The sequence below is a fragment of the Mastigoproctus giganteus genome, chromosome 4 (assembly GCF_048544385.1).
Source record: "Mastigoproctus giganteus isolate SK-2022 chromosome 4, ASM4854438v1, whole genome shotgun sequence".
NCBI classification, from domain to species: domain Eukaryota; kingdom Metazoa; phylum Arthropoda; class Arachnida; order Uropygi; family Thelyphonidae; genus Mastigoproctus; species Mastigoproctus giganteus.
In genome coordinates, this window is record NC_143578.1 from 147,971,187 (window position 1) to 147,996,113 (window position 24,927).

Below are 24,927 nucleotides of genomic sequence, written 5' to 3' on the forward strand. Positions count from 1 at the left end.
CGCCTTGAATACTGCGTACAGGTCTGGAGGCCTCATTTTAGGAAGGATGTAACAGTTGCTTGAGCATGTACAGAGAAGGGCAACAAGGTTGGTGAGGAGAATGAAGGGATCCTCTTACCAAGAAAGGCTTAAGTTCTGCAAATTGCAGTGGCTGGAGACTAGGCACCTGTGAGGTGATCTGATTGAGGTGTATCAGGCCTTGAATAGGTTCAGCATGCTGAATTCTAATGGAATTCTTCCGCTTTCTCAAATTACGAACCTGAGGGGGCATAAATTCAAATTGAGGAAATACAGTTCTAGAATAGATGTGCAGAAATTTCCTTTAGCCAGCGAATGGTTAATTGCTGGAACAAACTTCATCTGTTGTTATGGAAGTTGGTTCCTTAAATAAATTCAAGGCGGAACTGGACAAACTTTTAGAGGGAATGGTTGTGTGAAATTGTTTTTTTTTTTTTTTGGCTGATGCTACATAATCTCATGCGCTTGCTTTCTTGCATCACATGCAAGAAAGCAGCATACAGTATCATGCAGTATGATTGATGACTTTTGAGGTTATGATGAACGTCGTGACAAGATCCAATATTCCTTACATTTTGAGGGTACAGCTCTAAAACGATGTTCGCAGGCCGACCGCTAGTTAGTACACCAGACCGAACCTATTGGTAACTCTCTAGGAGGCTTCCGGATCAGCTAGTGTATAATCTTGCTACCTCTACTCTGCCAGATAGTGACTGGAGGGAGTCCGAGTAGTGTGATGCGGGGAGCATTGTCGAGGCCACATTATGTCAAGGATCCGGGTATATTCTTACCATGTGTACACCATATCCAAAAATTTCATTACTTCATACAGCATGTCTCACCGACTTTTTCTTACTATTGAATACACCATGAATTGTCAAACTAATAGAGCAAGCTTATCTGCGAAAATATCTAAACCTCCCAAGCACTTCCTAATTCATTTCACAAATATACCTGGTCTCAATTCTAATCTCAACGATGTCCATTTCCACTTGCAGTCTGCCAAACCCCATGTACGTTTTCTGACAGAATCTCGGTTATCGGTTGATTCACCTACCGCTCATTTCAGATGCCCAAATTATTTGCTGTATGATTCTTTTCGTCTCAAAGGTGGTACTTGTGCATATGTCCGTTATGATATTCCCTGTCAGAGACTTTGCAATTTGGAATCTCCTCTCTTTGATCTTCTCTGGCTTAAAATCTCTCTTCCTCATTGTGTCAAATTCATCTGTTGTCTCTACCGTTCTCCCAACTCCACTAATCACTTGGAGCTCTTTGACTTCCTCTCTTTGCAACTTGACTTTCTCCAGTCCAACTTTCCTAACAGTGAGGTAATTTTCCTTGGTGATTTTAATGTTCACAACTCCAGCTGGCTTCCGTTTTTTAGCCACACCGACCCAGCAGGTCGAGATGCTGGGGCTTTTGCAATTACTAATGACCTAGCACAGATTGTTCATTTACCTACAAGAATAGCGGACAATCCTAATCATACAGCCAATACGCTTGATCTTTTTCTCACAAACAACCCTTCCAAGTACATGGTCGAACTGAGAGGTCCTTTAGGCACTTCAGATCACAACTTGGTGATTATCTCTTCTCCAATGGAACCTTTATCTCATGGCTATTCCCAACCTCGTGTTGTTTGGCATTACAAAAATGCAAAATGGGATGACCTGCGAAACTTCTTTTCTTCTTTTCCTTGGTCGGATTACTGTTTCAAAACTTCTGATGTCAACGTTTGCTCAGATCGTGTCAGTGAAATTATTCTTGCAGGAATGGAATCCTTTATCCCACACTCCACTTTAAAATCTCATCCTTTATTATATAAACCATGGTTTTCCAATAAATGTGCTAAGGCTGTTCAAGAGAAGAATGTTGCATATTGTAATTGGCTTGTTTCTAATTCTTCAGTTTCATTTTCTGCCTACACCAAAGCTCGCAACAATTGTAAAGCAGTTATTAATCAGTCCAAACTAGAGTTTGAACAGGCTAAGAGTAGAAAACTTGCTTCTTGCCCTAATGGTAGCTGAGCATTCTGGTCTCTTGCCAAAGCTATTGGCCGCAACTTTTGCCCATCTCTGCTCCCACCTCTGTCCAAACCAGATGATTCTGTTGTCACTTCAGCCAAGGATAAAGCTGACCTGCTAGCATCCCATTTTTCTTCCAGCTCATATATTAATGATCTTGGTAAAACACTTCCCACCATTCCCAACATGATCCATTCAATGCCTCCTGTGGTCTTCCGTCAAAAGGATATCAGAAGGATTTTGATGAATCTTGATGCTAAGAAAGCTCCAGGTCCTGATGGTATTTCTCCACTTGTTCTCAAAACCTGTGCTCCTGAACTTACTCCTATTCTTTGCCGCCTTTTTTTCACTTTCTTATTCCAAAGGTGTGTTTCCTTCTGGTTGGAAATTTGCTCATATCCAGCCAGTTCCTAAAAAGGGTGACAAATCTCTCCCATCCAATTATCGTCCCATTGCAATTACTTCTACTCTTTCTAGAGTAATGGAGAAATCAATTAACCGCCAACTACCTAGAAACTCTTAAACTACCTAGAAACCTTCCGTCTGATCAACTATCGCCAGTATGGATTCCATCAGTGTCGATCCACTGGTGATATTCTGGCTTATGTTACCCATTTATGGACTAATTCAAAGGAAAGGTTCGGTGAAACACAAGTAGTTGCTCTTGACATCTCAAAGGCTTTTGATCATGTTTGGCCTAAAGGTCTTCTAAACAAGCTTCCATCTTATGGTTTGCCAACTGTTTTTAGTAATTGGTTATCCAGTTTTCTCTCTGTTCACTCACTGATGGTGATTGTAGATGGCTCTCTGTCTTCTAACTTCTCCACTAATGCCAGTGTCCCCCAAGGTTCAGTTCTTTCCCCCACTCTTTTCCTCTTGTATATTAATGACCTTCTTTCATTGACTGGAAATCCTATCCATAGTTTTGCCAATGATAGCACATTGCATTCCACTTTCCATTTTGAGAAATCTTCTCCTGCTCAATCAGCTTCAACTTCTCGAAAATCTGCTACCAATTCCTTGGTAGCAGATTAAATTAAATGCCGATCTTCAGGTAATTCTCGAGTGGGGCAGAGACAACTTAGTTGATTTCAACCCTTCTAAAACTCAGTCTTGTCTTATAACTCGCAAAAAGGATTCTTCTGCTCCTATGCTTATCTTTAGTGACACTCCGAATTCTAGGCAAAATAAAATATCTCTTTTGGGGATTACCCTGACTTCTAATCTCTCTTGGCACAAGCACATTACAAATATTGCTTCCTCTGCATCTAAAAAACTTGGTTTTCTCTTTCGCTCTTTGCGTTACTTTTCTTCCAAACAGCTGCTCACTCTGTATAAATCACAAATCCGCCCTGCCATGGAATACTGTTCTCACATCTGGGGTTGTGCCCCCAAAACCTCTCTTAGGCTTCTTGATTCCATTCAGAAGAGGGCAGTTAGGTTAATTAATGATTCATCTCTAACAGAGTCTCTTCACTCGCTTTCTCATAGACGTACTGTTTCTGCTGCATGCCTCTTCTACAGATACTTCCATGGGCACTGTTCTTCTGAATTGGCTTCTATAATTCCCACTCTCTCTTTCAAAACAGTACGAACATGTGCCACCACCAGCCAACATCCATTTACTGTCCAACTTCGAACCCACAGAACCAACTTTTCATCTTCCTTATTTATTCATTCAACTGCTGTTTTCTGGAACAACCTTCCTTCATGCATATTTCCTGAAAATTACAATCTACAGAAGTTCAAGTCCAATGTCAACAAATATCTTCTTTCGTCTTCTCAACCTCCAACCCAAGCACGGTACTAAGTACTATAGGTTCTAATACCTCTCGTGTTTGTGGTTCACATAAAAAAAAAAAGAAGTAGATCTATTACTACTACTACATCAAGACCAAAATGCTTTTTGTTTTTGTCCAAATATTCTAAAATTACAATTTAATTTCATGTTATTTTCATCTTCATGAAAATTAACGTACTATACCCACAGTTTATATTAATTTCTTGACTTCTCAATCCACTTGCCATTTTCCTGATGATGCTGATAAAAAAATTTTGTCTTACTCTAGATGTAGATTTACTAAATAATTTTATGTTTAATATTAATACTTCCCATTGTTAATCTTAATTGGGTGAACCATATTATTCACACACAATGAAATGACATCAAGGCCAAAAGTACTTTCTGTTTTGTCCAAATATTCTAAAATTAAAACTTAATTTCATGTTACCTGATCATCATGAAAATGAATGTACTATGCCCATAAAAAAAGGTAAAGTGCAGCCATTATCAACCCACTGCAGGATGGAAGCCTCCTCAACAATTCATGCTGAGGGAAATGGACCATAATCTGCCACGCTGGTCCAGTGCGGGTTGGCCAATCGACCGCATTCAGCAGTCAGGGACCCTGAACCCCGGTCTACTCAAAGAGCGTGTGCTACTGCACTCGCGCTCCTGACCACTCGACTACGGAGGCCATCAACTATACCCATAGTTTATATTAATTTCTTGCCTTCTCAATCCACTTGCCATTTTCATGATGATGCTGACAAAAAAATGTTGTCTTACTTTAGATGTGGTGTTAATTTTTTGTTTCAATCTATTATTTAAATGATGTACTGTAGATCCCAATTTATTATATGCAAATTTTTCAGGTGGGTGATTTTCCTATATATTTTGTCTAATTTTTACATAAATGTATTGAAACAACCCACTTCCACAACACTAAATAGAAGATTGTTCCCATAATAAATCATTCTATACAGTGGGACCAACTGATGATGTTACCAACAGCAAATGCAAAATGGTAAGCATTCAAAGAACTTATCTTGGAAGCTACTAGGCTTTACATACCAACTAAGAAATATTGTTCAAGGTTTAGGCCTAAATGGATGTCAGATGAACTGATGAGGCATATGGCAGAGAAGAAACATGCATGGGATACATACAAATTAACACATGACACAGAAGCCTATGATAGATACAAGTTGATCTGTAACCAAGTTACAAAGGAGGTTAGGCAGGCGAAGGCAAATTACGAGAAATCTTTGGCAAGGGATGCAAAGAAAAACAGCAAAGAGTTCTTTACTTATGTAAACTCTAGAAGGAAGGGGATGAATCAGATTGGTCCACTTGATATCGATGGGTCAACTGTTGATGATCCTGCTCAGGTAGCTAACAAACTAAATGAATAATTTGCATCGACATTCACACATGAGGAGTTATTTAGCGAGGGGAAAGCCAGAGGTGTATGCAACTCTAGCAGTAAGCTAGAGAATCTTGTAATAACTGAGAGTAAAGTGGAGGAGAAATTGTTGAAGATAAACACAAGAAAGGCACCCGGGGTGGATGGGATCTATCCAGTTATATTAAAGGAGGCAGCAAAGGAAGTAAGCAAACCCTTAGCCAAAATTATGAGAGCTTCCTTGGACTCAGGGGAGGTACCCACAGACTGGAGATGTGCAAATGTGACCCCAATTCACAAAGGAGGATCAAAGGCTGACACAAGTAATTATAGACCTGTGAGTTTAACTTCTGTTCCAGGAAAATTAATGGAGGCACTAGTTAAAGACGCACTGCAGGATCATTTAGACAAGACTTCAGTTATAGCTCGGACACAGCATGGTTTTGTAAGGGGAAGTCTTGCCTGACCAATTTGATTGGATACTATGATGCAGTCACAAAGGAACTGGATGCAAGGAATAACTTTGATATTATATACTTGGATCTTAGAAAGGCTTTTGATACTGTTGCACATGGAAGACTGCTGCACAAATTGGAGCAGTGTGACATTGAAGGCAAATTGCTGCTGTGGATAAAGGGGTGGCTGAAGGGGAGAAGACAGAGAGTGGTAATCAATGGACACTGCTCGTCATGGACTAATGTTATTAGTGGAGTCCCTCAGGGCTCAGTTGGGTCCATTATTGTTTTCTGTATTCATAAATGATATTGATGATGGTATATCAAGCTTAATATCGAAGTTTGCAGACGATATAAAGGTAGGCAGGGTTGTCAAGGACACTACTGACACTATGCTGCTGCAACAGGATCTGGAAAGGTTGAGCAGATGGGCTGAAAGGTGGCAAATGAAGTTTAATATTGACAAATGTAAAGTACTACACATGGGAAACAGCAACCCCAGAGCAACGTAACAACTCTGTGGTACTACACTGACAGTGGTAGAGAATGAAAGGGACCTGGGGGTGGTTGTGCAGGAAGATATGAAGTTCTCTGAGCCGTGCAGACGGGCCACAAGTGTAACTCATGGTGTATTGTGAATGATATATAGGAATTTTTCTAGCAGGGATAAGGAGGTGATTATTCCCTTGTATAAGGCAATGGTCAGGTCACACCTAGAGTACTGTATACAGGTCTGGAGGCCTCATTTCAAGAAGGATGTAGAGCTGCTGGAACGAGTACAGAGAAGGGCAACAAGATTAGTGAATGGAACAAAGGGGTGCTCTTACGAAGAAAGGCTTAAGTTTTGCAAATTACAGTGTCTGGAGACTAGGCACCAGCGAGGTGATCTGATAGAGGTGTATAAAGCCTTGAATGGTTTTGAGCATGCTATATGCTGATGGGATTCTTCCTCTCACTCAGAATAATCACCTGAGAGGGCATAAATTCAAATTGAGGAAAGACATGTAGGATAGATGTGCGGAAATTTGCCTTTAGCCAGCGTGTGGTTGGTTGGTGGAACAGACTTCCATCCCTTGTCGTGGAAGTTGATAGCCTACATAAGTTTAAGACTCAGCTGGACTGGTATTTTGAACGAACAGAGGAGTGAAGTGGAAGTGGTTTTTTTTTTTTTTTTTTTTTGCTGATGCTGCATAATCTTGCTTTCTTGCATCAAATGCCTCTACTAATGCTAATGCTAATTCTCTGATTGAAAGAAAATATTTGCACATCTGGAACTATCCTCATTAAATTTTTTTACCTTAAGCGCATTGCTGAGAAAGAGGAAGGATGCCAATCAGTATTCAGTTTATTCAATCCATTTAAAGCATTAAACACTTCAATCAAGTTTCCTTGCAGGTTCTCCATTTCAAGACACTGCAATTTGCAGAATTCTGTAGTCTTTCAAAAAAAAGTACCCTTTTTTTTCCCTTGTAATCTTGTTGCTCTCTTCTGCACTTGTTCCAAAAGGTTCACATTCATCTTAAAATGAAACTTTCAGATACGTGTGCCATTAGCATTAGTATTAGTAGAGGCATTTGATGCAAGAAAGCAAGCTTATGCAGCATCAGCCAAAAAAATAAATAAATAAAAAATAACCACTTCCACTTCACCCCTCTGTTCGTTCAAAATACCTGTCCAGCTGAGTCTTAAACTTATTTAGGCTATCAACTTCCACGACAAGGGATGGAAGTCTGTTCCACCAACCAACCACCCGCTGGCTAAAGGCAAATTTCCTCATGTCAATTCTACATCCGTCTTTCCTCAATTTGAATTTATGCCCTCTCAGGTGATTATTCTGAGCAAGAGGAAGAATCCCATCAGCATTGAGCATGCTCAAACCATTCAAGGCTTTGTACACCTCTATTAGATCACCTCGCTGGTGCCTAGTCTCCAGACACTGTAATTTGCAAAACTTAAGCCTTTCTTCGTAAGAGCACCCCTTTGTTCCATTCACTAATATTGTTGCCCTTCTCTGTACTCGTTCCAGCATCTCTACATCCTTCTTGAAATGAGGCCTCCAGACCTGTATACATTACTCTAGGTGTGGCCTGACCATTGCCTTATACAAGGGAATAATCACCTCCTTATCCCTGCTAGAAAAATTCCTATATATCATCGACAATACACCATGAGCTACTCTTGCAGCTCATCTGCACTGCTCAGAAAACTTCATATCTGCCTGCACAACCACCCCTAGGGTCCCTTTCATTCTCTACCACTGTCAGTGTAGTACCACAGAGTTGATACGTTGCTCTGGGGTTGCTGTTTCCCATATGTAGTACTTTACATTTGTCAATGTTAAACTTCATTTGCCACCTCTCAGCCCATCTGCTCAACCTTTCCAGATCCTGTTGCAGGAGCATAGTGTCAGTAGTGTCCTTGACAACCCTGCCAACCTTCGTATCGTCTGCAAACTTGGACATTAAGCTTGATATACCATCATCAATATCATTTATAAATACAGAAAACAATAATGGACCCAATACTGAACCCTGAGGGTCTCCACTAATAACATTAGTCCACGATGAGCAGTGTCCATTGATTACCACTCTCTGTCTTCTCCCCCTCAACCACCCCTTTATCCATAGCAGCAATTTGCCTCCAATGCCACACTGCTCCAATTTGTGCAGCAGTCTTCCATGTGCAACAGTATCAAAAGCCTTTCTAAGATCCAAGTATATAATATCAAAGTTATTCCCTGCATCCAGTTCTTTTGTGACTGCATCTCATGATCCTTTACTGTCTTCAGAGCAGTTCCACAGGGTGGCATTTTGTCAGCAGCACTGTTCGCAGCAGCTTTGGAAATCTGCTAACAAATTTCCAAAACATGACATCGTATGCCGACAATCCAAAGCTTTTTATTCTTTCGGATCAGCCAGAGCAAGTGCTCTCTATCGAAAGAGCTGCAACAAAACAAATCTCTTGAGATAAGCATCTTTCTTCAATATCCCTGGGATATTGGGTCCTGAACTAAATGCTGAAAAATCTACTCAGATGACATTTACAAAAAGGAGAATAATCCGAATGCACATCTCTATAAATGGAGATCAAATTAAACTTGTCAACTCTCACAAGGAGGATTGACAAGTCTGAGATTCGAACCTGTCTTTTCAGGAGAACTTCAAGGAAGCAAAAAACAAATTCTTCTCAGCCCTTTGGTCAGCTCAACAGGAACTGGTGGGTTACTGCAATAGAAAGTTGACAGCTAAGTATATCCACTCTTGTGTAGTGCCAGTGGCTTTCTATGCATCGGGAATCTGGTTCTCTGCCCCTCCAACCTAACTGCAACAGTTCTTGAGGATTGAGTATTGGCTTCTTCGATCCCTAAATAGGACTTCAGGACATCCCCTTACTATCTCTAGAGCTCTCTACACATCAGAAATCTGGTCCTCTGCCCCTCCAACCTACCTGTGGCAGTTCTTGGGGATTGGCTTCTTCGATCCCTCAGTAGGACTTCAGGACATCCCCTTACTACCTTTAGGGATATACTACGTTCATTGCATGGAATGACCCCTTGGAAGCAGATCATCACCACTCGTAACATAATTACCCTCTCTAAACTCATTTCCGGTAAACTAGACGCTCCCAGTATCGATAACCTCATCATCCTGCCCAAGAATAACAGAAGAAAAAGTAACCAGCAAACATCTATGATCCGACCTGCCCTTAACCAAATCAGCTAGCTCAGTCATATGTTCCCAGCAAACACAATTGGACCTCTCAACGACTTAAACATCAATCCTGAGGCAATTTGGTTGACAAGGTCTACAGAACAAAAATTTTTGCAGATACCTATGCTATCTTGCAATTTTAGACTTTCATTTCACCATTGTCCTATGTGGCTTCTATAATTGAGGATGATCTGTGTTCTTTCTCCTGTTCCAGTCAGTTTACAGCATCCTGCCGACATCCCTGCACTCTGCTTGGACAGACACTAACCGTATTTATGGACAGATGCTGACAGTATATATTGAGCATTTATGTCGAACATAATCTGTCTTCGTGTTGTATATGTATCTTTGTAATTGAATATTTTATATTACCCAATATAGATTTTGTATTGCTATGTTATGGTTTTGTTTACCCTCCTAGCATTTGATTGCTGTTTAGGGGTGAATGTAACCTTTCCTTTATCTGAATTAAATAAAAAAAAAACAATAATAATAATAAAATGGATAATAAAGTATTACATTTTAAAACTTCTGCTTAGTTTCTTGATCACATACAATGGTATGTGATCCATACCAAGAAAAGATACAGAGAACACTTCATTGAAGTGACATCATGCAATCTGCAGATTATCCACTGAGATTTCATTTATGATTTCCCCTCATTAGAGGTGCATTTTGCCTTGTATCACTATTTACTCTCAAACAGGTTGAATTACATGTTCTTGATTTCTCCTGTTGTTTCTACCAATAGCGTAATTTTGAAATTTCCAAATTTACTTCTTCGCTTCTTTAATTTTTCTTTTTTGAAAGTCTTATTTGTATCCAATAATTTTAAAATTCTTTATGATTTATGGATTTTTGCAAAAATGTATACACCACTGAGCCAAAACATTATGACCAGCGAGTCGTTATACAAATTGAAGCAACTGCAGGTGAACTACGGTATGTGTGTGGATCGGGACACAGTATAAAAAACACTTGGTACTGAGCTCCATTAATCAGTGTTGCTCTTTTTCTTCAGATGGGAAAGGCAGTGGACTTAAGCAAGTTTGAGAAAGGCCAAATTGTAATGGCCAGATGACTGGGTCAGAGCATATCCGAAATGGCACAGCTGGTGAAGCACTCACAGTCAGCTGTGGTTAGTACCTACTGAAAGTAGTCCAAGGAGGGGAAACCTACAAACCACCGGCGAGGTGTTGGACAACCATGGCTCATCGGTGCTCAAGATGAGCAAAAGCTCTCCCGGATGGTACATAGCAACAGAAAGGCAACTGTGGTGAAACTTGCCAGTAATTGGAATGCTGGTGACGGGAATAATGTGTCAAAACACACACACACAGTACATCAAACCCTGCTGAAAATGGGGCTGCATAGCCGCAGGCCGCTCTGAGCGCCCATGCTAATGACAGGTCACCGACAACAGTGCCTACAATGGGCATACAAACATTGAAACTGGACCTTGAGTGATTGGAAGAAGATCATCTGATCTGATGAATCATGCTTCTTGTTGCACCATGTGGACAGCCGGGTACATGTGCGTCGTTTACCTCGGGAAGTGATGGCACCTGGATGCACAGTGAGACGAAAACAAGCCAGTGGTGGTGTTATGCTTTGGACGATGTTCTGCTGGGATACCCTAGGTCCAGTCATCCATGTGCCAGGCACTCTGACGTCTACCACCTACCTAAACATCATTGCTGACCAGGTACACCCTTTCATGGCAACGGTCTTCCCCTCTGGCGGTGCTATCTTTCAGCAGGATAATGCGCCATGCCAAACTGCCCAGATTGTTCAAGACTGGTTTGCAGAACATGAGGAAGACTTCCAGGTATTGCCCTGGCCTCAAAATTCCCCAGACATCGATACCATCAAGCATCTGTGGTTTGTGTTGGAACGGCAACTCTGATCTGTGGCATTTCAACCACGGACCTTACAGGAGTTAAAGGATCTGCTGGTTATGTGTTGGTACCAGATACCACAAGACACATTTAGAAATCTTGTCTTGCCGGGTCATCAGTGTACATACTTCTGAGTTAAGAACATTTAAACGTTTCCGCAACATTTAAACATTGTTTTTTTTTTTTTTTTTTACTTTCTCTACGTGTTTTCTGCTCTCTTCAATTTTAGCATAAAATCTGCATTCCCCCTTTTCCAATGTACATTTTCCCACAATCTCAAGTATCTTTGTAGCTTACAACTTTGGTTGTATAATGAATTTTTCTTTAAAGAAGTTTCCCATCTTCCAAGACTTTTTAAAAAAATTTTCCATCGTGAAACTGAAATACTAGAATAGTATTTCATTTTCATGGAGCAGTGAACTTAATTTTAGTTTAACATTGATACATTCCTTACACCTGGTACACAGAAGAGAAGAAAAGAATGATCTTTTTAAGTCTGATTACATATAAGAGCTTTTTTTGAAACATGTCACAGGACTTATAGGACTTCATCCATTTCAGTCAGAATTTCAAGTTGGAATGCTGGAATGAAATACAATGTTTTGTTGCATTCTGGCTTGTTCTTGTATTAACCATTATTAAAGTAAACATTATTAAAATATTACAATATACACAATACAATACCAATTATTATACAATAATGTGCTCGAAAAATATCCTATGTTATTGTTAATAACTACACTCTGCAGTTTATTAAGTCCTTACAATATAGTTTATACTAATGATAAATGTATTTAAAATATTTTTTCTTGACTTACCACTAATCTGGACTTTGATAATAGCGGAATCCACACCCAGTTCATTTTCTGCAACAAGTCTGTAAGGACCACTATCTAAATTTGTGACATCTCTAATGGTTAAGATTGCATGCCGTTCTGCAACTTGAACATCATAATGGCTTCCACTTTCTATCTCTTCACCTTCTCGAGACCATTTTAGTTTTGGTTTCGGAAATCCTGTGAAAGGGATCTTCAGAGCAATGTTTTCCCCTCGCTCAAAGCAAGCAAGTTCACGGAAACGAGGTGGAACATTGATATGTGGTGGTCCTTTTTTATTAAAAATGTAATGAAAAAGCAGAAATAAAATTAACACAAAATACAAATATTACATAAAGAATTACATCAATGTTATTAGTTTCTTTAAATAACATATTACCTGATAGTCAATTTATAAAAAAGTTTACAGTAATGATTACAACTTTTTAGATTTTATTTTATTGTGAAATAGCTCATAATACACAGTCAATAGAGATGATATATAATCCTTCTAAAGACGTCAGAATATAATATTCCTTTTAAAAGAGGTAAAAATCATAAGGAGCAAATACAGGGTAGGTCAAAATTATGTTAACACTTATATGAAAAAAAACATTGTCAAAATTATGTTAACACTTACATGGAAAAAACATTTATTGTAATCAACATTTATCAACATAAATTACATTTATGTATACATTTATGTATACTTTTATCTCACATATACATACAAAAGTATGTATATGTGAGATAAAAGTAATAAAGGTGAGTAGATGTAAATTACACAAAATGCCAAAACTAATAGAAAAAGAACAGAATAAAAAGGAAGTAATGAAGACTGAAAATAGAGAGAAAGAAAGAGAAAATCCTATATGACATGACAAATTAAATCAAATTATAGGCTGAATTACTAAGACAATTAGAGGAAAGGGAACTGCAAAGCAAATATAATTAGTTCAAAATGTAAAGGAATAACAGGCATCAGATAAAGGTGGAATAATTTCGATTAGTGTCTAAAAAGCGGGGGAGAGAGAATTACAAAATATAAGATCTGATGCAAGCTAAAAATATATATTGATACACAATAGAGTATATATATATAAAAATGTATTATATATACTGATTCTCTCAGTTCATTGCAGGCTTTGTCATTGATGAAGTTCAGTCCTCATCCAGTCCTGTCCTGGGTACAGCAGAGGCTACATTTCCTTTATGAATTGGAATTTGATATTTTCTTCTGCTCGATCCCCAGCTGCATTGGGATCTTGGGAAATGATTTGGCAGAACTGCAGACTACAGACAAGTAATACAAAAGAAACTGGTTTCTCAATGGCAACACTCTTGGCATGGGCAGGCTGCAAACAAGTTATACAAGATTAAGCCTGCAATTGAACATTGGCAGTCTAGTCTGCACAGGAACTGTAAAGAGGATATCGTACTAGATTGGCTCTGCATAGGACACAGTCATCTGACATGCTTTTCTGCTGAGGGCTGATGTCCTTCCTATGTGCGAGCATTGTAACACGATCTTTACTCTCAAACATATTGTTATTGAGTGTCCTAAGTTTATGGTCAGTTTTTACTTGACAAAGAAGATATGTCCACAATTTTTAAATACCACAAATCTTTATACATGTATATAAAGCTTTTTAATAGGCAACGTGCATACTTCTGTTTCTTTACTTGTTCTTATTTTTATTTCAATTTCTTGTTTTTAGCTATTTGTACATTTTGAGATAGCAACCTATTTGTAAGTTACTGTTTTGTAATATATTTAAATATTGGACTTGGCACATCATGGCAACATAAAAAAAGACAAAATCACTCACTCACCCCTCATAAGACACAGTTATATGATGTTTCTTTCTTCCAAGGGCTGTTGATACCCTGTGTGAGTTCTGAGACACAAATTTTAATAGTTCTTGGATACTATTAATGATGTGACTGTGTCTTACACTCAGTTACATTTCATTAGACAATGACCTATTTTTCAGCTATTTTTACATTTTTACAAATTATTAATCAGTATGGTTATATATAATATGGAGCATATATTTTTAGTCCATATACCACCTTTTTATCCTCTTTTATACTTGTATAGTATTACTATAGCCATATAGTGCAAAGAACTTTTTTTTGTGGCTGGTGCTTTTGTTGCACCAGCCACAAAAAAAAAAGGTATATATAGATTCTTCCAGTTCGGATATTGTGTAGCTTTGAAGTTCAGTTTCCTTTTCTCAGCTTCAGCAGGTAGTGGTCACTATTTAGAGGATTGTCATGTACTGCCCACTCAACACAGCAATAATCACCAAGGCAGAAAGTGCTGGTCCCAAAGGAGGTAGTTATTGTTGGTAACTCTATTGTCGGGGAAACAGGAAATGTGTTGTGCAAGAAGGATGAGTGGAATAGGACCATGGTATGTCTGCCAAGGACAATAGTACATGATTTTATAGAGAAGATATCATCTTTTAGGGGCACTAAAAGTGATACTGTTGTGCACATTGGCACTAATGATATTAACAGTAGGAGATGTGAGGACAAGTATAAGGCGATGCTAGGAAAAAGTCGCAAGTTAGAATTGAATTTGAAAGTGTATGGAGTTCTGTCCAGACACGATAGGAGGAAGTACATGTTGAGAGCCTTGTCAATCCATTTGGCCCTGGCAAGAATGTGAAAGGCTTGTGGGGTAAGATTTTTTTTTTTAGCATGGTTTGTGCTTATTAGCAGAAGAGACTGTTTTTACAGGGATGGGATACACTTGAATGAAGAATATTTGCTGATGCTGTCGAGGCAGTGATAGGTAAGTCAGAAAACTGCTAGCTTGTGTGTCGGGGGGGATACACAGACCAATATATTAACTGGAGTCGCAGGCAGTCTGGAAGGCAAAGTGTTGGGGATTTCAAGCCCTGTTGTGGGCCATTATGGAATAAGTAAATACATAGGCTATGTGATGGCTAAATAAATCTAATGAATTTGAAGTATTGATTAAGCCATCAAATGTAGACATTATAAGAATAGTGGAGATATGTCATTCAGACATAAGCAATGCTAAATTTGAATATGCAGAGTACAGTGTATACAGGAAGGACAAGAGGGGTGGAAGGGTTAAGAAGTTAGTTAAGAAGCATATTAAATCTAATCTAGTGCATTCAATCGACATGGGTGACCAGTGCGATGTTGAGTCAGTTTGGTGTGACATAAGCACTGAGAAAACAAAACTAAGTGTAGGAGTGTGATGCTTGATATACTGTGATGAGTATATATCACAGTATATCAAGTGATGAGTATATCAAGCAGCTAAACAGAGCATTAGAGTGGGTTAGAAAATCAGAATGCCTTATAATTGGGGATTTTAACTGCAGCTGTTGAATGGAACTTGTGGGTTTGTCACTTGCACACTAGCAAGACTTTTGTAGATTTTATTTGGATAGCACCATGTTAGAGAGGCAACAAGAGGAAGCAATACTCTTGATCTGATTATCAGCAATGGTTCTTCATGCATTAAGAATCTGCAGGTAAAAGACCCACTGGGTGGCAGTAATCATAGTGTACTAATGTGGAATCTAATTAAAGACATAAATACTGTCGAGAGTAAAGGCTTTTGCTTTGGTAAGGGTGACTACAGTAGTTTCGGGCAGTTTTTAAATTCTATGCAGGACCAACTTATGATGTTATCAACAGCAAATTCTCAAGGGAAAGCATTTAGGTAAGTAATCAAAGATGCTACTGGGCTTTTCATACCAACCAAGAAAAATTAGTCTGTAATCAAGTAACAAAGGAGATTAGGCAATCTAAGGCAAATTATGAGAAGTCCAGCAAGGAATGGCAGCAAAGACTTCTGTGCTTATGTTAATAATAAAAGGAAGAAGTTGAATCACATTTGGCCACTTGATATCAATGGGTTAACTGTTCATGACCCTGCTCAGGTTGCAGCCAAATTGAATAGGTATTTTGCATATACATTCACACATAAGAATTCTTTAGGGGAGGGGATGCCAGAAGTTTATAAAACTAATGGGGAGCTAAATGTCTTTGTAATAACTGAAAGGAAACTGGAAGAGAAGAAGCTGATCATTAAAAAAAGGTTCTGGGGTAGACGGAATCTGTTCAATTATATTAAGGGAGGCAGCAAAGGGGGCAAGCAAATGCTTAGCTATAATTATGAGGGCATCCTTAGATTTGAGGTGGGGGGGACTGGTAATGTGCGAATGTATCTCTGATTCTTAAAGGGGCAATATAAGCAATTACAGGCATGTTAGCTTAAAGTCTGTTACAAGAAAAATGATGGTGTCACTTGTTAAAGTAATGCAGGACCATCTGGACAGGAATGCAATTATACTGCAGTCATAGCATGGAGCTGTTAAAGAGAGATTTTTTCTAACCGATCTGATAGTTACTTTGACTCAGTTTCCAGGGAAGATAATTTGAATCGTATACTTGGATTTCAGAAAGGCTTTTTATACTGTCGCACATAAAAGACTGGTGTACAACTGGAACAGTGTTACATTAAATGCAAGTTACTGCTACGGATAAAGGGATGGTTAAGTGGAAGAAGAAGAATAGCTGTGTGCAAATTTGCATTTAGACAGTGGGTGGTAAATTGCTGGAACAAACTTCCACCTGTCATTGTGGAAGTTGACAGCTTAAGTAAATTCAAGGCAGAACTAGACAAACATTTGGATTGAATGGGGAAATGGGAAGGTTTTATTTATTTTTTTTTGGTTGATGCTGTATAAGCTTGTTTACTTGCATCATATGCCTCTACTTGGTCCACGTGATATCGATGGTTCGTCTGTTGATGACCCTGCTCAGATGGCTAACAAACTGAATGAGTATTTTGCATCTACATTCACACATGAGGAGTTATTAAGGAAGGGAAATGCCAGAAGTTTATCAAACTGTAACAGGGTGCTTAATGATTTTGTAATAACTGAGAGAAAAGTGGAGGAGAAATTGTGGAAGTTAAACATAAGAAAGGCTCCTGGGGTGGATGGAATCAATCCAGTTATATTAAAGGAGGTGGCAAAGGAACTAAGCAAACTCTTAGCCATAATTATGAGAGCATTCTTGGACTCAGGTTAAATCCCCACTGACTGGAGATGTGCAAATGTATCCCCAATTCACAAGGGGGGGGGAATCGAAGGGTGAAATGAGTAATTATAGACCAGTTAGTTTAACTTCTGTTGCCGCCTCCGTAGCCAGGTGGGAAGGAGCAGCAGTGCGTAGCACACGCTTCTTGATTAGACCGGGGTTCGAGCCCGTCACCACCAAATACGGAGGATGCGGAAAGGTCAGGGAATGACCACCGCATATCCCGGAGCAATATGGCCTTAGTTGCTAATGCTCCTAAAAATCAAATAACAACATTAACTTCTGTTCCAGGAAAAATAATCGATTCATTGGTTAAAGATGCATTGCAGGATCATCTAGATAAGAGTGCAGCAATAATTCAGACATGGCATGGGTTTGTTTGTCTGAGAAATTTGATTGCATACTACGATGTGGTTACAAAGGAACTGGATGCAAAAAATAATTTTGATATCATATACTTGGATTTCAGGAAAGATTTTGACACTGTTGCACATGGAAGACTACTGTACAAATTGAAGCAGAATGGTATTAAGGGTAAGCAGCCACCATGGATTAAAGGGTGGTTGAGTGGGAGAAGACAGAGAGTGGTATGATAGATGCGGCTCTTCATGGACTAATGTTATTAGTGGAGTCCCACAGGGTTCGGTGTTGAGCCCACTGTTGTTTTGTATATTTATCAATGATATTGATGAAGGCATATCCGGTTTAGTGTCGAAGTTTGCAGATGATATAAAGGTTGGTAGGGTTGTTAATGACAGTAATGGCAGTGTGCCACTGCAACATGATCTAGAAAATTTGGGCATGGGCTCAGAAGTGGCAACTGAAGTTTAACATAGACAAATGCAAAGTACTGCAATGGGTAGAAGTAACCCCAGAGGAACGTACCAACTGTGTGGTACTAAACTTAGGGTGGTTGAAAATGAAAAAACCTGGGAATAATTGTCAGTCAAATGTGAAGTATTCTGAGCAATGCAGACAGGCTGCCAGAGTAGGTCATGGGGTTTTGTCAATGATATACAGGAATTTTGCTAGCAGGGAAAAGGAGGTGATTATCCATTTGTATAAGGCAATGGTCAGGCCATGCCTTGAGTACTGCCTACAAGTATAGAGTCCTCATTTTAGGAAGGATGTAGATTTGTTTGAGCATGTACAGAGAAGGGAACAAGATTGGCGAGGGTAACGAAGTGGTCCTCTCACCGAGAGAGAGAGAGAGAGATTTAAGTTCCGCAAATTGCAGTGGATGGGGACTAGGCACCTGTGAGGTGATCTGATTGAGATGTATAAGGCCTTGAATGGGTTGAGCATATTGAATTCTAATGGGATTCTTCCACTTCCGCATAATCTGAGTAAGTGGAACCTAAAGGGGCCTAAATTCAAATTAAGGAAAGATAGAAGTACAATAGATGTGGGGAAATTTGCCTTTAGCCAGCAGGTGGTTAATTTCCAGAACAAACTTCCATCTGTCATTCTGAATGTTGATAGCTTAAATAAATTCAAGGAGGAACTTGACAAATGTTAAGAGGGAACAGTTGTGTTTTTTTTTTTTTTTGGCTGATACATAAGCTCATATGCTTGCTTTCTTGCATCACAAGCCTCTATTACTATTACTAATGCCCTTGGGAAGAGAATCAGAGAACAAATTGTGAGATCTATTGCAGCAGTTGACCCAACAGGAAAAATGGATGTAAGTGGGCAAGCCAGTATTCAATAGTGTCAAATTCTCTCTGTCAAGTAACATTTCAATAAACTCACCATGTCTGTCTGAAACCAGAGAATCCCATAATGGATGATGTCCACCATTAAAATCTCCTAATAAACAAATAGGAGATGGTAATTGAGAAATAAGATTTTCCAGTTGCGGAATTGTACATGATTGGTTTGGCGGAAGATAAATTGAGACCAGGGTCAAAATGATACCAATTACTATATGTGTGGCAGCAGCTTCCAATTGTGTTTGCAATGGAATCCATCTGGAGGGGACTCGTGAGTCCACGAGTAGGGCTACTCCTCCATGTAGGCTGTTAGTATCAGATCGATCTTGTCCGAAGATAGTATAATTTTTGACAGAAACGGATATTTTTTTTTGTTAAATTTGTTTCTTGTAAGCCTATGGCAGCAGGATTGTAACAGTGAATATAGATATCACCAATTCAACAGTTCATAGATATCACCAATATCTATGAACCTATTGGTTCATAGATAATGGTGATATATCTACATATTGTGGTGGAGATATGCTGATATATCTGCATATCTGCAAAAATAATTGCTGATATCAGCATAGATATTGGTGATATCTATGCTGAAAAAACTTCTGGACTCAGGATGCAAATTTTTCTTTTCTTGAAAAATTTTGCATCCTGAGTCATTGCTTTCTTCAATATCATCATCTGCATGGATTTCAAGCAGATCTGAGTTGGCGGTATCACCTATCAAGCCTGAACAGGATCTTTAAGTTCCTGTCCAGGCTTAATAGGTGAGATTGCTTCACCTCAAATGGACCTGATTTTTGCAAATTCTCCACTGCTGGACGATGGAAGTCTCTGGGATGGAATTGTCAGTGGTGTATAACTGCATTGGTCTACTACCTTTGGTGGAGATGGATGCTGGACCGAGAGGACTGATTGAGCCCAGTCTCAGATCGATGTGTCTGGATGGATGGACACTTCTGTCTGACATGCTACTGATTGGTGACTGTAAGTAGGAGAAGCACGAGTGCATTTTGGTATACTTAATTTTACTTGTTTTCTTGCCTCTTATTAGGAACTTTATTTTCAATTTTATATTTTTGTATTTTTTTCCCCCAACTTCCAAAGGTCTTTGGAGTGTGCTGGGTGGTTTCCTTTGCAATTAGGACATTGTGGAATTGGTGCATTACATTCTGTTTGTGTATGAGTTTTACACCCACAGTTTGCACATGTTGCATCTCCATGCCATGCTGTCTGGAAATGGCCAAATTTCTGGTATTTAAAATATCTTAAGGCGTTCGGGATATATGGACGAATGCAACAGTTTAAATATCCTGCCTTGATTGAAGCTGGTAGTTTTGGAAAACTGAAAGTTAAAATTATACTCCGGGTAGGGACTAAACTGCTATCTTTTCGGATCATGATCCTTTTTGCATTAGTGACCTTTTGATCTTTAAGTTCCTGGACTATTTCATCTTCAGGAACATTCAATAAATCCCATTCAGTGATCACTCCCTGTGAAGAATTGAGGGTGGTATGTGGTGTGATTTGAACTGGAATTCCACTCAAGGATGTCAGACATAATAAAGTTCACAGTGTCAAGGATTGGTGGTCTCTATTAATAAATCTCCAGAGAAAATTCTATATGATATGACAAATTAAATCAAATTATAGGCTGAAATAATAAGCCAATTATAGGGAAGGGAACTGCAAAGCAAATATAATTAGTTAAAAATGTAAAGGTATAGCATCAGATAAATGTGGAATAATTTTGATTAGTATCTAAGAAGGGGGAGAGAATTAGAAAACATGAGATCTGATGCAAGATGTGATACGATTTGTATTTGAAAGCATTGTATTTGCCAAGGCTAGTTCAATTCCATGCAGCTATGCAATGAATATGCTGCATTTGGTATGAATATGCTCAGATATCATAGCATCTGGAAAGATCCAACTTTTCTGACTTAAAATCATCTGTGTAGACTAGCAAGAAGTCAGAATGTTCAGATTGGTGTACTAAGAAGAGCTGCAGATAGAGTATTGTCTTCTCCCCACCCCCTTTGTTGAGAATGTAGTTGTAGGGAGGAATATGAGCATGCCATGGAGGAAAGGATTGCATCTGAAATTAATAGTCTTGTATAATTATGTTGGACACTAAGTATTTTGGCCTCGTTGAATAAAAACATGCTGCTCTAGAAAACAATCATCCAATAAATCCACAAAAGCCCTGCTAGTGTGTGAGTAACCAATCTACAAGTTCCAGTCAATATCTGGAAAATTAAAATTTCCTAATATAAGAAAATGTGATTTATTGGCCCACTCTATTTCTCTGTACAGTTGTTCATTACACTTATCAGATCCATTAGGCCTATACCACACTCCTACTCTCAATTTTCCTTTCCCAGTGTTTATGTCACACCAAACTGACTCGACACTGCACTGTCCACCCATGTCAACTGGCTGAAGTTCCTTAGATTTTATGTTTCTTAACTAATAGCGCATACCCCTCCTCCCTTCCTATCCTGTCTATCCCTCCTGTACACATTGTACTCCCCAAATTCCAATTCTGCAGTCCTTATATCTGTGCGATTCCATGTCTCTGATATTCCAACTATATCTGCCTTTGATGTTTTGACCAACACCTCAAATTAATCAACTTTATTTACTAAAATCCTAGCATTGGTGTACGCACAAGTTTACATGCAACTGTTCCAATTCTTAGCTACCTAACACAGCCCACATATTTACTTGTTCTGCAATGACTCCCAGCAGTCTCTGAAATCCCCCGCACCTTGTTTTCCAGGCTGCTGCTCATTCCAGTAGAAGCAGTGCAAGAATCACTTTTACCTCTGCCAGAGGCTACTGTTAATCAATTAGTTTGTGTATCCCAAGCTAGCAGTTTTCCAATCCACCTAACACTGCCTCGATAGCATCAGCAAATATTCTTGCACCTTTTTTATTTAAGTGTAGAAGCAGTCTTTCGAGGCTGAGAAAAATTCTGCTCTCATCATATACTCCCTCCTATCGTGTCTGTGCATAATTGCAGACACTTTCAAATTCAACCCTAGCTCACAGCATTTTTTCAACATTGACCTGTACTTGTTAAGAAATTCTGCTGTCTCCTACTCTTAATATCATTAGTGCCGACGTGTACAACAATATCACCTTTTGTGCCGTTAAAAGGTGATATCGGCTCTACAACATCATCAATCTTTGCCTCTGGCAGACATACCCTGGTCTTATATGTTGTACTACTTATTTACTTGTTGTACTCTTTGAGGTCACCGCTGATGTAATGGTCTGCAATTGAATCACTCGTCTACAGGCATAGAAACAAAAATATTTTATGAAGCCTTTTTGCATGCCTATTAACATACCAATGACTTTGAGGTCACCAGTCACCACACACATTCCACTGATAAGGCCGACCGGGCTAGCCGAGTGGGTAAAGTACCTGCCCGGCAACCCAAAGGTCGCGGGTTCGATTCCCGCCTCGGGCTTGGATCAAAGTACTGAAAAAACCTTGGGAGGTGCAATATGGCCACAGAAGCCGATGCGCCAACAACTACCAAATCAATCAATCAATCAACCACTGATAAGTGTTGTGTGGAATTGTTTCAAATAGTATCTTCATGTTATAGAATTTCTTCTTTGGTTGAACAGAGTGGGGAGGACAGCTTTAAGTTCCCATTATGCAATAGAATGTCTTTCAGACTTCCTTTCAGACTTTAGGAGTTGAAGAGGTACCATCTCGATTTAGTATTAGTAATGGCAAATGATGCAAGAAAGCAAGCTTATACAGCATCAGCCAAAAAAAAAAAACGTTCACCTCTCATATTACCTATCCATATTGCTCTAACAGCTCACAGGTGCATTGCCTCCAGCAATTTGCAGCCTTTCCTGGTAAGAGTACCCTTTCATCCTCTTCACTAATCGCGTTGCTCTACTCTCCACCCATTCCAACAGACCCACATCCTTCCAAAATTGAGGCCTCCAGACCATAGGCAGTACCTTAGATTTGGCCTAATTAAATTACCTTATACAACAGGATACTCATCTCCTTATTCCTGCTGGCAAAATTGCTGTATTTAATTTGTACATTGTGACAATTCCATAAAAACTCCACTGATATTATGCATACTGTTTACTGAAGAAACTGATATCATGTGAATTGTTTACTAAAGAATGTTACCAATGCTTAGTTTCATTTTTCGACAGTGAGAAATTTTTGTAAACCAAATGTTTCTACTTTAATCTTGATGCTATAAGCTTTATCATTAGAGAGGGCTATATATCTAATGAAGTCATTCAACTCACTTTGGGTAAACAGCTCTGGCTCTGATACATCTTCATCAGGTGTGTATTAACAAAGTCTTAAGCCTCCACCAAGTACACTTTCATTTCATTCCATTTCATATTTTCAAGTATCTAGTCTGTGCTATAGAGGTATAGGAACTGACACACTGTCTTTATGAAAGATTAGTTTCATCACTGAGGCCAGGTTTGGATAAACAACCTTATTCTTCACTGAGAATCCAGATATATTCCTATTACAAAAGTAACAATCACCATCATGGTCTTTTGGCTTCCTCCATATCATAGGTTTGGCAAATGACATAGACTTTTTTCTTTTCTTCAAATAGCCATGTAATCAATTTGTACAAATAATATGTGGTGCCTATGCCATGTTATGGTCACCAAGAAGATAGCCAAAGTATAACTGGTAAATTTTCTGAACCATCATGATTGTATGCCAATCTGATTTAGTTAAGAAAGAGCTGCACTCTCGGCTGAATTGAAAATGATATTTACACTTTCAAAGCATACTAAAAGAATACTAATAAATAAATAATAATCATATTCACACAGATTAGTTGAATAGGTATATGAGTGGTATAATCAATCTCGTCATCATAATTGGTCTCATCACAAAAACTAACATAAAGAGAAAAACTGAAAGCAGATTTGAAATCATCATCCAAAGGTCTATCTTTTCCACATATTTTTTTTTCCAATGAAATATATTTTACCTGTATTATACTTACTTTTTATGAATAGTTCAGCTCGAGTTGTACGAGCTCCACCTTTGTTCACAGCCCGACAAGCATACTCATCAGCATCCTCTCCATAAACTTGAGATATAACAAGGGTGTGATTATCTCCATCACGCAACATTACGTATTTTCCACCTTCAAAAAGTTCCCTCATGCCTTTGTGCCTAATATGAAAGAGAATCATGATAAAAAGGCCATAATGAAAGTCATAAAAAGATAAACAATGCTGAATAGCTATCATCCATTTATAAATTGTATGAATTTAATTTATTTGTATGGGACAACAATAGAGTGTGTGGAAATCAAATGATATATCTCCTCTGACAACAAATATAAAGAAATAAATGCCCCTGCTAAATCTGTGTGTACATCCTGTGTGGTGTGAATTCATTGACAAGTAAGCCTGTTTGCAAGGAAGACCAAAGATAATTGCAGCATTTATTCAGCTATAAGTTTAGGATAATGGAATTTAATGACTTAAATATAAACTTCAAAATACTGCCATAGAGAATTATTTATTATCACTCCCTAGGGAAAACTCTACTTCCACTACTTCTGGGTAGGAAGTGAGATGGTTAACTCATCCCCAGATGAAAAAGACAATGGAAGATTTGGTCAATGACAAGAATAGAACTCTTAACTTTCCAAATGGATGGCAAACAGCATAGCTAACTATACTACCACAGAGAGTATACACTGAGTTGGCTGTGCATTAGCAACACCCTGATAGAGTTACCTTTTTGCCTATAATATATCCTGTTGAGCAGTGCAGACGGTTGGCATGGACTTCACAAGGTGTTGTAGGGTGTCTTGAGGTAATGCTACCCATGCATTGCATAATGTGTTCAGTAATGCCCATACCTATCAGGAGGATATTTAGCATTAGCAAGGGCACATGATGCAAGAAAGCAAGCTTATATAGCATCAGCCAAAAAAAAAAAAAAAAAAAAAACTTTATTTCACCTACCCCCTCACTCCAAATGTTT

At 38.7% G+C, this 24,927-nt stretch overlaps 1 protein-coding gene across 1 annotated transcript in view; it reads right to left on the bottom strand.

Annotated features, from left to right (window-relative positions):
* LOC150087120 (twitchin-like) overlaps positions 1–24,927 on the bottom strand; it is a 3,511,780-nt gene that overhangs the window by 620,410 nt on the left and 2,866,443 nt on the right. The window contains 2 exon segments of the mRNA XM_090372971.1: positions 12,112–12,399; positions 23,933–24,105. Coding sequence (XP_090229097.1) covers positions 12,112–12,399; positions 23,933–24,105 — 461 coding nt within the window.